At 39.1% G+C, this 13,440-nt stretch overlaps 1 protein-coding gene across 1 annotated transcript; it reads left to right on the top strand.

Annotated features, from left to right (window-relative positions):
* Positions 1 to 7,426: 7,426 nt before the first annotated feature.
* On the top strand, positions 7,427 to 9,790 carry LOC144979148 (uncharacterized). Its single transcript, XM_078925750.1, has one exon. The coding sequence runs from the start codon at positions 7,427 to 7,429 to the stop codon at positions 9,788 to 9,790; it is 2,364 nt and encodes a 787-aa protein (XP_078781876.1).
* The last annotated feature ends 3,650 nt before the right edge of the window (positions 9,791 to 13,440 follow it).

A 13,440-nucleotide genomic window follows, 5' to 3' on the forward strand; every position in this document is an offset into this window, starting at 1 on the left:
AACAGAGAGATGATTTGCACGGATAAAAATATCATATCCTGAAACAATAACGATATATTTGACTGTTTCCCTGCCAGCCAAGGACTCCGCCAGGGCCAGGACAAAACCAAGTAATATCATTCCAAAACAAAGACAGAAAGAAAATTGGAATACAGATATAATGGTATAGAAGACACAGTAAGTACCACCTTGCCCACTGCTGGAACCCCACCCTTGTTTGAAATAGTGTAATTTTGTAAATTCGACATAGAATCTAATTTGACTCATTCGACGAAATACAAGACTTGGTTGTGTTTGGTTTGTTTTTAAGAGTTTTACGGCGCTTGCAACACATTTAGGTCCTTTGAGTGCCAGTAACAAGAAAATGGGATAGTCAAAAAAAATGCAAAGATTTACAATTGAAAACACAAGAGGAAATGTTCAAATATGGATCAGATGTCGATTTCAATTGCACACTATCAGTGTACTTAGTTTAAGATAACCTCAAAATTTCGTCCAGACCAATGCTCTCTATAGATTGCTATGGTCCAGACACAAGCGCAAGTCCCTACGAGTCAGAGGAATACACTCAAAATGTTTACAAATCATTATTTGATGTGCAAATGTAAGTTCACATTTATTTCATCCTGTATATCTTTTGGCACAATTCAAGCAATACTTTGTGTTTTATATCATTTGAAAGATCAATTCCCTCTTCGGTAAATGCGACGTGCACTTATTTGCAGGTCTGATAACCCAATTCCTTATGGGCTCATTGCTGTAATGGAAATCTTTAAAAAACGACGCAAAATATTGTCCATTACAATAATGTTAAACTAGGCCTATAAGTCGGTTCGGATGTTAGACCTGCATAAATGTACACGTGGAGTAAATGCAATTATTTTCCTATCTCTATATTTGATCAAAAGATACAATGCTTAGAATTCGATAGACCGAAATTTCAACACTGCAAAAATGTGCGCAGGTCAGAATTCCAGCGAAAGTAATGCTGCCGGAGGGACTTGAACGATAGGTTTTTGTTTTTTACACCAATTTGAAAGTTCTATAAACTTCTTGATGAAAAACTTGACTTTACATGATTTGATAAACAAAATATCAACACATTCATGTCATATCAGCGCCAGTAAAAAGGAAAAAAATTAGATGGTCAAAAGTTCTAGAATTACAATTTAAGCATCAAATAAAAAGTAATACAAGCGGGAATTGGTTCAAATAGGGAACATATTCAAGAGCATAGCATCAATGTTCCTAGTTTGAGATTACCTGAAAGTTTAATCCAGACAACAGCACAGGATCCCACACTACTAAGAGGAATGCAAACGTTTACAAGAACACAACAAAAATATAATAATCAGTACATAACAGAGTGATTTACAACGAAAACATATCATCTCCCAAAACAATAACTATACATTTGACTGTTTTCCTCCTCGTGACGGACACCGGAGAGGGCTAGGATAAAACCAAGTAATTTCATTCCAAGAGAGACAGCAACGCGGACAACAGATATAGGGGATAGAACGCACACAGCGTGACCTCCTGCCCACCATGGGAGGTCAAAGACCCCACGCAGCAAAATACAATAGTTAGAGGCATGGGTGAAGTCATCAGTCAGTCCTGACATGAATCCAATTGAGAACATGTGGGATACTATGATGAAAAAAGTATGTTCGTCTTGGTCCTCATCACAACCTCTGTGAGTTATACCAGTTTCTTCAAGATATCTGGGATAATCTCACTGCATAGTTTATTGAATGATTCACCTTGTTCATGCGAAGGGGAGTGCGAAGGTTTCCCTACATCAAGTTAAAGAAGGGCACACAGTTTTATTGAAGTGTAAATTTGACATCATTTCATAAACTTTCGATATCCTTTTATACATGGCACTAAGATGGCATACTTATTTACACTGGATAGGGAAACAAATGAGCTTTCCATTGATGTTTAACGCGTGATTTTATCTGTTTTGTACCCAATATTGATAGGGCGAACGAGTGTGAACTTACTTTTGCACATGAATATTTATCTAAAACAAAGAAATATAACAGTACATAAAATAGAGAGATGATTTACAGTGAGAAAAAAATATAATCTCCCAAAACTATTTAACTATACTTTTGACTGTTTAACTCTCGGTCAAGGACTCCGGCTAGAGCTAGAACAAGACTAAGTAATCTCATTCCAAGACAAAGACAGAAAGCAACTCGGACACCATGGGAGGTCAAAGACCCCACCCAGTCAGGATTTGTTAACTTATAGCCCGAAATACAGTGAGCAGAGAAGTGCTGAAGGACAACAGGGAATTAAAACTTCTGTGTGACTTGGAGTCGAACCCACGACCCAGCTGTTATGGCACCTCTGCCTGGCAAAGAGAGGGATGCTCTACAATCGACGCCATTACCACTCCAAAAAGTAGACTCATACGTAGTAAGTATCTCGAGTCCCTCTCGCGACTTCTTGGTCATAAGGTCAACACACAAACACCACGAAAGTTTATTGGTGAGTTAGCAGTTAAGCTATGAACTCTATTTTCAACACAAATATAGATAGTTTGAAGATGACGTCATCAGGCCTTAGTTATTGTTTTTTGCCATCCGCGTTTATGAGTAATGTTCACTGAACTGTATTAATCTGACTATAAACGTTCATTGATACACACAGGTTTGTGTGTTGGTCCGTTATACTTCCGGATGGCAATGTTGTGAGCTTCTTAGCCAAGCGCATACTATCTATACAACAGAGACGATTGAGACTTTGGGCAAGCTCCGATATATTAGGTGAACATTAACTCAGAAATGTGATTGGAGCAGGGATTTATCTATGTTGATTACAGCAGTAAATGAACTGAGGAGAAATGTGCCAGAAGACAATAGAGAATAAAAACTTTTACGCCATGGGGGGTCGAGCCGTGACCTTCGTAAGGTTATGGCCTGACACTGACCAAAAAATGACGTCAAAATGCCAGTCTTTTGCCACAAAAGAAAACAAATCGTGAGTTGTATTCAATCGTTCAACCAATGAAATAACGTGTTTCCATGAGCACTACCAACGACAACTCACTAGGCGGTGCAAAACCAAATAATGACGTCAAACTGCCAGTCCTTTTGGATTTCAGTGTCAGGCTATAACATAACGATGGCTACGATGGAACCAACTACCCGACTGTAACGATATCTCCGCCCAATTTATAGATGGGAACTCAGCTCTTTGTTGTTTTGAGACAGTCATTTTTGGTGATTAGTTCTCTAACAAGTATAATTATCAGACTATAAACGTTAAGGTTACACATAGTTTTTTTTTGTGTTGGTACGTCATATCTGGCTGGAGGATGTTGTGAGTAATTTACCTAAACGCATATCACCAATAGCGTGACAGTCATCGAAGGATGACGTCTCAGTTCAAGCTGATGATCACCAAAACAAAAAGTAAAGTGAATTGGATGTCAAATAATTCTATTGGTTAAACTATAGATAGTATGCGCTTGGATAAGGAGCTCATAACATTGCCATCCGGAAGTATAACGGACCAACACACAAAACTGTGTGTAACCATGTTCGTTTATAGTCTGGTTAATACAGTTTAGTGAGAATTACTCATAAACGCGGATTGCAAAAAGCAACAACAGAGACCCGAGTGACGTCAACTTCGAACTATCGATAGTTAGAACAAAAATTGACGTCACTCACCTCTTTGTTATTTTTTTTTGCCATCCTTTTTTTAATGAGTAGTTCTCACTAAATTCTGTCAATCAGACTATTAAGATAGTTTTGTGTGTTGGTACGTTATAGATAGATCGAAGTTGACGTCACTCAGGTCTTTGCTAGTGTTTTTTGCCATCCACGTTTATGAGTAATTCTCACTCAACTGTACTATTCAGAGTATAAAAGTTCATGGTTACACAGAGTTTTGTGTTTTGGTCCGTTATACTTCCGGATGGCAATGTTATGAGCTTCTTAGCCAAGCGCATACTATCTATAGATAGTTCGAAGGCCTTTGATATTTTTTTTGCCATCCGCGTTTATGAGTAATTCTCACTAAACTGTATGAAGCAGACTATAAACGAATAAGGTTACACATAATTTTGTTTGTTGGTCCGTTGCACTTCCGGATGGCAATGCTGTGAACTTCTTCGTCAAGTGCATACTATCTATAGATAGTTCGAAGATGACGTCACTCGGGTCTTTGTTATTGTTTTCCCGCGTTTATGACTAATTGTCACTAAACTGTAATAACTCGACTATAAACGATCATGGTTACACACAGTTTTGTGTGTTGGCCAGTTATACTTCCGGAAGTATAACGGACCAACACACAAACTCTGTGTAACCATGAACGTTTCGTTTATAGTCAGGTTAATACTGTTTTGTGAGAACAACTCACAAACGCGGATGGCAAAAACAATAACAAAGGCCTGAGTGACGTCATCATCGAACTATCTATAAATAGTATGCAGATGACGTCACTCAGGCCTTCGATGAATGCGCTTGGCCAAGGAGTTCACAACATTGCCATCCGGAAGTATAACGGACCAACACACAAACTTTATGTAACCATGAACTTTTATAGTCTTGTGAATACAGTTTAGTGAGAACAACTCACAAACGCGGATGGCAAAAACAATAACAAAGGCCTGAGTGACGTCATCTGCATACTATCTATATTCGACCGGCGGATGATATGAGCTTTTTGGATAAACGCATAGCAAAAATTGAATAAAAACCGACCTATTCACTTTCTTTTTGTGCTGGTCGACTTGTATTTCGACGTGTTATTTTTATTGGCAATATTAGACGATGCGTCAAGGAAGGCTACAGGCTGACGCATTAAGCCACATATCAAGATTCCCCGTTTTAGACTTAAATTATAGATAGTTTGTACTTGGCTAAGAAACTCACAACATTGCCATCCGGAAGTATAATGGAGCAACACGCATGACTATGTGTGACCTTAAATGTTTAAAGTCCGATTAATACAGTTTAGTGAGAACTACTCCTAAACGCGGATGGCAAAAATCAATAACAAAGACCTGAGTGACGTCAACTTCATTCTATCTATAGATAGTTCGAAGATGACGTCACTCGGGTCTTTGTTATTGATTTTTGCCACCCACGTTTATGAGTAATTCTCAGTTAACTGAATTTCAAGACTATAAAAGTTCATCGTTACACAGATTTTGGTGTGTTGGTCCGTGATACTTCCGGATGGCAATGTTGGTAAGCTTCTTAGCCACGCGCATACTATCTATAGATAGAATGCGCTTGGCCAAGGAGTTCACAACATTGCCATCCGGAAGTATAACGGACCAACACACAAACTCTGTGTAACCATGAACTTTTATAGTCTGGTTAATACAGTTTAGTGAGAACAACTCACAAACGCGGATGGCAAAAACAATAACAAAGGCCTGAGTGACGTCATCTGCATACTATCTATATGGTGTCTATTGGTCAGTATTGAACAACAGGTGCCACCGCCCACAGACAACCTCTCTTCGGTCTGTGCCACCGCCCACCATTGATCAGCACTGACGAACATCGGACCTGTTCGTCAGTGCAAAGACCTCTTCGCACTTTTCGTCACTTCCTAAAGTATACCATTAAAAAAACCAAACAATTAAAATTCCAGGCTCTCAGGCCAACTTATCCGATGGCACACAGTAACACTTGGTCACTTAGATAAGTTTGATTTCTAACGCGTTAGATGCCGTTGGGGCAACGATATGACTCGTTATTTCAAGCCACCGTAAGATTCTTTTTTATTTTATGTTGTTTATTCTATTTCTATGGGTTATTTTGTTTTTATTGTTTTTTTTCATCGTATATTTTCGTTATAGCTTAATTTAAAGAAAAATAGAGGAAAATGTGTTATAAAATATTTCCTGTTACGATTCTTTTATAATACTTTGTCCATTCTATTACTACTACTACTACCATCACTACTGCTACTACTACTACTGCTACTACTACTACTACTACTACTACTACTACTACTACTACTACTACTACTACTACTACTACTACTACTTATATGTCTTTTATCTTCCATTATTTTCTGGAAGGTTCTGTTCCCTGACGCTGACCTTTTCTTATCAATCAGATCACCCCCCTGGGGCACCCTATCCTCTACCCACGCTAACATTTCATTCATACTGCAACCACCATTGAGTACAGACGATACAAGTTATTTTTCATTATATTTTATTTGTTTTCCACGTTTTTTTTGGTGTATTGTTGTGTTAATGAAGGGTTTGTACCCGAAACGTCCATTGTCTGTTTTGTTCCATACGAAGCCTTTCATTTTCACTCTTTCGTTAGTATTTTACGATCACCGGCTTCAGGCAGCCCTTACCGTTTTCTACTTTTCCTGTCTCAGTAAGATGCGAGCAAGCCGAATTTCAAATGACAGGAATGAAGAAAGACGAGACAATGAAAGAGCTTTCACTTTCAGTTCTGGCGCCACCCATCAGTGCAGTGAGCATGCGCGTTGGATGAACCGAAATATATGGCTTCCAGTTTGGCGTTTCAACACCAAATTTGGTCTTTTTCTCAGGATTGGACAATTTCATTTGTTTAATTAATTGATATATTTATTAAACAAATCTCACGTAAACCGACAAAAAGATTTAGTGAAAACAAGGGCTTCCCTGCGACTAGTATGGGACAGGAAATGCTGATTTATTTGTCGTAGAGCAAGTTATTTTAAAAAATGGCATTTTTCCATAATTTTGGTACCGTCAACGCCCGTGGCCGGGTCAGAACTGACCAATTGGCATCAGTACTAGTAATAGTATTAGTCAATACTGACCCCCAGACGCCGGTGCCTGTTCGTCAGTACTGACCCGCAGGTGCCAGCGCCTGGGGGTCAGTACTGACGAATAGCCACTCCGTATTTGTATATACTCTAACTTATACACAGTAATAAACTGTTCTCTCACATATCACTTAACGCTTCTGAGTTGAGTGATTCCACAATATTAATCTGGAGGCCCGTCAAAAACACAACATTGGCGACGAGGATTTTTCACCTTTATCCTGCGCATCAGCCTATTGGAGCGTTTTGTGACGTCAGTCGAAAAGCCAACACACCACGGACGGAAACCTGCCAGCCGAGAAAACCGGAGCAAGTGCCTTTTCTGCCTGCAGTGTCGTCAGCACGTGGTAAGACGCCTTCTTCGTGGACAGCCGCCCATCACGTGGTAAGAAGCCTTCCCGCTTTTTTTTTCCCGCCACAGCTCGTGGGCGCTGAGGTCAACTGCCTACGTCACGAAAGAAAACAAAACGGTACGTCGTCTTCATACAACCAAGCAGTCGGACGCTTGGGTGAGTAATTATAGTTATATTTCGTCAATAATTTACTACCCTTCGCTCGCGTCCTATCTTCGTACCTTTATTGTACATAAAATAGTCGTGTCAGCAGTACGGTCATCATGTCAAATAAAGAGCTCATAACCATATTACAACAACAGATTGAACAGCAAAATGAGCAAATGAAGCAAGTCGTTGAACGACAAGAAAAGCAGATGGAAATGTTCATGAAACTAATGGCCAGTAGCAATACATGTTTACCAAAACCCCCAGCTATTCCGAGCTTTGTCGCATTCGACCCTGCCTTAGAGATATGGAGCGACTACTGGCATCGTTTTAATACGTTTTTAACTGCTCACTCCGTACCTGATGAGAAGAAAGCAGACGTTTTCCTTGTCAACCAATCGCCGGTTGTTTACAAAATACTGACTAACATGGCGAGTCAAGAAACACCAGCTAAGGCGATAACTGCCCTCAGTCTTCCAGATATCGAAAAATATATGATGGAGCAGTACCACCCTCGACTATTTGTTGTCAGAGAACGTTATAAATTTTGGACGAGCCTCCAGAGGAAACCAGGCGAAACTATTCAGGAATTGGCAGCTAGAATTCGCCAGAGCGCTGTCACATGCGATTTCCCATCCATTGAAAACCCCTTGGATGAAGCTATGCGTACCTGTTTCATGTGTGCAGTTAACAACACAGCTGTTCTTGAAGCGCTATTCAAGCACAAGGAGGACGAGCTTTCGTTTAACAAAGCCATCGAGGTCGCCACGGAGATAGAAGATGCCTCAAAAGTGGCTTACGAGACTGCATTATCTGTTCAACCCGAGGTCCATAAAATTAAGCCTCAAAGAAAACAGATTCCGATAATTCAGCAAGGCAGTCAAAACAAACAGCATAATAAACGTTCGAATGAAAGACAGACAGAGCCGACAACGGATTTTGATAATAAAAATCAAACCTGCTCGAGATGCGATGGGCGCCACAGCAGACAAAACTGCAAATTCAAAACAGCCGTTTGTCGCTTCTGCCAGAAAACTGGACACATCGAAAGAGCCTGTAGACGTAAAAAGAGAATGTCGAGTTCGCCTAACGTCAACACGATTCGTCGCATGTCACGGGTAAGTGCCGACCCAGTCTTCGACAGAGAGGAAGATGGAGAAGATGTCAACACTGTGTTTACAATCTCTACAGTTGGAAAACAGCTAAGAGCTACTGACCCCGGAGTCATCGATAGAGAATCCGCTAAAGATGACACCATATCCGTTGTCATGAGAAACACGAGTCGTAAATGGTCTAAATCAGATTCCAAAACGGACAATCTTAAACCATTCTTCAAGATAAAGGACACGCTGTCAACGTCTCAGGGATGTTTATTCTACGGATCAAGAATCGTTATTCCTAAGAGTTTGCAACGAGACGTCCTCAATATCCTTCACAACGGTCATTTCGGCATGCAACGCATGAAACAATTAGCGCGAACGATCGTATATTGGCCAGGTATTGATTCTGACATCGTCAATACGTGTCGTGGATGTGTTACATGTGCAGAACATCAAAACAACCCACCAAAGGAGCCAAACCATCCATGGATAACGCCAGACTCACCGTGGAGTCGAATGCACATCGATCACGCAGTGAATTTTATGGGTAATAACTGGTTAGTAATGGTCGACGCCTACTCAAATTACCCATGCATTCACGCAACCAGTTCGACGTCAACGAAAGCAACAACTAGCCTTCTGGAAGAGGACTTCGCTCACTTCGGCTATCCTCACGCTATCGTGTCGGACAACGCAGCATGCTTCACTTCTGACGAATTTCAGACATGGTGTAGGGAGAGGGGAATCAAACATCTCACTGGAGCTCCTTACCATCCCGCTACAAACGGTGCAGCAGAACGACTTGTGGGAAGTTTTAAAAAGGCTTTGAGAAAATCGTCTTTTCCTCCAAGACAAGCCTTGCAACAATTTCTTATGCAATATCGCCGCACACCTTTAGCTTCTGGTTCGTCACCTAGTGAATTGCTTCATGGACGTCAAATTCGCACATTGATCGACACACTCCGCCCAATGTCCACCTCAAATTCCAAACCACGTGTAACAAAAACGCGTTATAAAGTTGGGACACACATTTATTCCTTACGTTTTGGTAATCGAAATGACAGAGAGGCGAAATGGATTCCCGCAACTGTCACCAAAGTGTTGGGACCACGTCATGTCATGGTAACTCTCCAGAGAGACGGAACAACGTGGAAGCGTCATATTGAACAAATAAGACCACGTTACAACCTTCCTCGCCAAAACGTATCTGCTTCAGCAAATGATACCATAGAGGACGATTTCATTACTAATCCTATCGGTGATTATTGTGAGCGTTCATCATCGAATGCAGCTACCCCCGGAGCAGAATCGAATCGTGAATCGGATCGTGTCCAACTGAGAAGATCGTGTCGTACCAGAAAATTCCCCAATCGATTTTAGCCTTCGAACCTTCGAAACCTACTTCTCAGGCAAAACAGGGAGGTGTTATGGACTTATACATAGAGTTACTCTAGGAAAGAGTTGCTCCCCTTAGTTATTAGCTAATTGATTTTAGTTACAGCTTAATTAGCTATTATTCATTAAGTCCATTGTTAAAATATTATTTGTGCTTAACAAATATCAGAGTGGCATGCCCTAGAGAAGGATGCACTCTTTGTTCCTTACTTTTCATAGTTGAGTTACTTATACTATTTTTCCTTCTTAAAATGTTGCTACGATATATTTGTATATACTCTAACTTATACACAGTAATAAACTGTTCTCTCACATATCACTTAACGCTTCTGAGTTGAGTGATTCCACAATATTAATCTGGAGGCCCGTCAAAAACACAACAGTAGTAGTAGTAGTAGTATCAAGTTTGATATTACCATACTGATCCCCTCTTGTTTCGGCCCACTTTTGCACATTAACAGTTCATGGACCGTGTCCGAGGTGCCTGTGATCTTTTCTCTTCTCTCAAGTCCATCCAATATTATGTGTTTGATGGTGTTTCAGTCGGGGCCAGTGATAGTTTAGAACATTGACCCAATGGTCGTGGAGGATGTCACGTGATATTCTGGCACGTGCGACCCAGCATTATCTTGTTGAAACAATTTGCTGTAATGGGAAGTGTATATTACGTGTGAAATGAAAACTTCTTCACTGAACTCATCATAGATGAGTTTTGTGGCCCGTGCGATGAACTATAATTACATGCCGCGATTATTAATTACTATCTAAATTCCCCTATCTATGAATGTACCGGGGTTATTAAGTCATATTAAATCAAGGTTTATTTCTTTTTTTAATAATGTATTTATTTATGTATTTAGTTATTTATTTAATTCGTTAGTTATTTTGTTTTGTATTTACTTGTTAATGAATTTTTATATACAATAACATATTCATTTTATGTTTTATTGATTACTTTTATTCATATTTATTTATTCAAATGTCGGTCTTAAAGTATCCTATCTTTTTTTAAAGCCAATAATTTTAAGGTCAATATCCATATGCCTATGTTTAATGTATATGTATATATATAAGGAGGAGATAAAAATAAACTGGCAAAGTGGGGACAAACGTTGGATGTTTCTCATTCCTGAGGTTAAAAAATAATTTTAAAAAAAGACTTCTTCACGGCATAGGCTATCTTCCCCATGATGTTCTCACGGAAGATAACCAATGATATACGGTGATTGACAGTAAGCCAATCCATTCCATGATACTTTTTCCATCAAAACGGTCCGTATCGCGGATGAAAGTTTGGCAGGACTTCCGTAGTTTCACATTACTTTTTAAAATATTATTTATTATTTTAGCCATTATGATGTTTCAATAAGTTGCAATGTCCAATAAATATTACTATTTAAGATAAGCTCCATATTTATAAGTGGTGTGATTTTTCTAATTTCAAAACCATTTGTTGAATCGGTTGTCGTTTACGATTCCGGGCGACGCCATTAATCAGTCACCATCTTTATGCCGATGATACACAGCTATCTTTCCCTATTTTTTCTTCCAACTTTACTTCAAACAAGACAAACATTTTAAACTGCGTCTCTCAAATCAAAATCTGGTGACCCAAAACAAGCTAAAATTCAATGACGATAAAACTGAATTTATCGTTTTTAGAAAACAAGGAAAGACCATTCTAACGGAAGAACTTTTGATTTGTGACTCTGTCATTTCTAGATCTTTAATTGTAAAAAAAAAACCTTGGTTTTTATTTTGATGAATTTCTGAATATACAACATCATATAACAAAACTGACAAAATCTACATTTTATGTTAAGGTCTATTAGTCATATCCGCAATCTTTTAGATGAAGAAATTTGCAAGGTGCTCATCAATTCACTTTTTGCTAGCAGGCTAGGCTATTGCAACTCCCTTCTCTATGGGCTTCCAAAGAGCTTGGTCGCAAGACTGCAGTTGTTACAAAACAGGGCTGCACGAATTGTCACTCAGACAAAAAAGAATGAGCGTATAACTCCCGTTTTGGAATACCTTCATTGGCTGCCCATGAAGAGGAGAGTTGATTATGAACTAGTGTGCCTTGCCTTTAAATGTTTTCACAAAACTGCTCCAGATTACTTAAAATCACTTCTTACAGTCCATATTCCAAGTCGCTCCCTCAGGTCGTCTAACTCGGTATTATTTGAAAGAGAAATCCCGAAAACTAAAATCTCTGAACGATCTTTTGCCTTTTCTGCTCCAGCTGTGTGGAACTCATTAACTACGTATACAAGGAACTGTCAGACCTTTGATACCGTGAAACAATTCCTAAAAACTGTGTTATTTAGATCTACCTATCAAATGAATCGTTGATATATTTGTATTTATGCGCGCATGTGTGTGTATAGATGTCAATATGCATGTCTGCGTATGCACATTTGTCTATGTATGTGTATAGGTATATATATGTATATGTTTATATGTGTATATGTGCATGCATATGTATACATTTGTATGTCCACTTATATATTATATAAATGTATGTACATATAATATATTATATATAAATATTTATAATCATTTGTTATTGCCATTGTGAATGGATAATGGCGCTATATAAATTTCCCTATACATTACATTACTTACTGTGTTTCCCATCAGTTTCGATATTGCAAGTGATGGCAAACATTATATTTCATCAGGTTGTAGTATCTTTAGTTAGGGTTAAGGGGGGGGCGGGGGGGAGGTTCTCTTCGAAAAAAAAAGGTGAGGGGTGGGGTGGGGGAGTCTCAACCCCCCCCCCCCACCCGATAATAAAAAAAATCCCCTCTTTAAGCGTGCTGTGAAACTACGGAAGTTCTTCCTTGAATCATGTTCTAGCCTATCTGGTTCAATATCAGACAGTCTTAGAACAAAAACCCATAGAAAATCGCATTGTGTTCTGTTGGATGTAATACTTACTACATGTGCACGAGAATCCAACGTTCATCTTAAAAACGCAATAAAACTGTGAGGCGCTGATTAATGAATGATACAATTGATATGTCTCTGTATGAGAAATGGGTACGATCTATATTACCTTTCCATGTGCTCGAGGTCATTGTTCACATTGCAAAGTGTGCTCAAAATGACCCACATAGTGAAAAGCCGTTCACAGTTTGAGAAATCTCCAACGCAACAATTGGTCATTTTAGTTCAGCATGACTCATGGGTATGTTTACAACTTTCATAAACAAAGCAGCCTGTTTAGATGTATTGAGTAATGTCCAATCGTTGTACAGCAACAAATCATGTGATTGATGACTAGGTTGAACGAAAACATGAATATAGATCGCTCCCATTAATTTGGAATAGGAGAGATTGACGAGAATTTAATCCATTCGTTCAACTGTCGACATTGGCCGGCATGTCTTGCACATTTACCGACCCCAGTTTCACTAAAATGTTGATCTAAACGTGTTCTTCTTCTACTTACATTAGGAAGTGCTTTGCCACAGTGGAAAATGTAAATCCTGATGAACTGATACAGATAACACGATCATGTTCTAAATTTGTCAACGTCGCCATTTTAAAAGCAATTACTAAAGTGATAAAATTCAACAAATTATGTCATGCTGTGTATAAACATTGTTTACTTTACACAAACAGAAGCA

Source organism: Berghia stephanieae, chromosome 9 (genome assembly GCF_034508935.2).
Source record: "Berghia stephanieae isolate SIO BIC M18660-M18661 chromosome 9, UCSD_Bste_1.3, whole genome shotgun sequence".
Lineage (NCBI taxonomy): Eukaryota > Metazoa > Mollusca > Gastropoda > Nudibranchia > Aeolidiidae > Berghia > Berghia stephanieae.

What these genes read in the sequence shown, in the direction of transcription:
- LOC144979148 (XM_078925750.1), top strand. Translation starts at nt 7,427, where the DNA reads ATGTCAAATAAAGAGCTCATAACCATATTACAACAACAGATTGAACAG.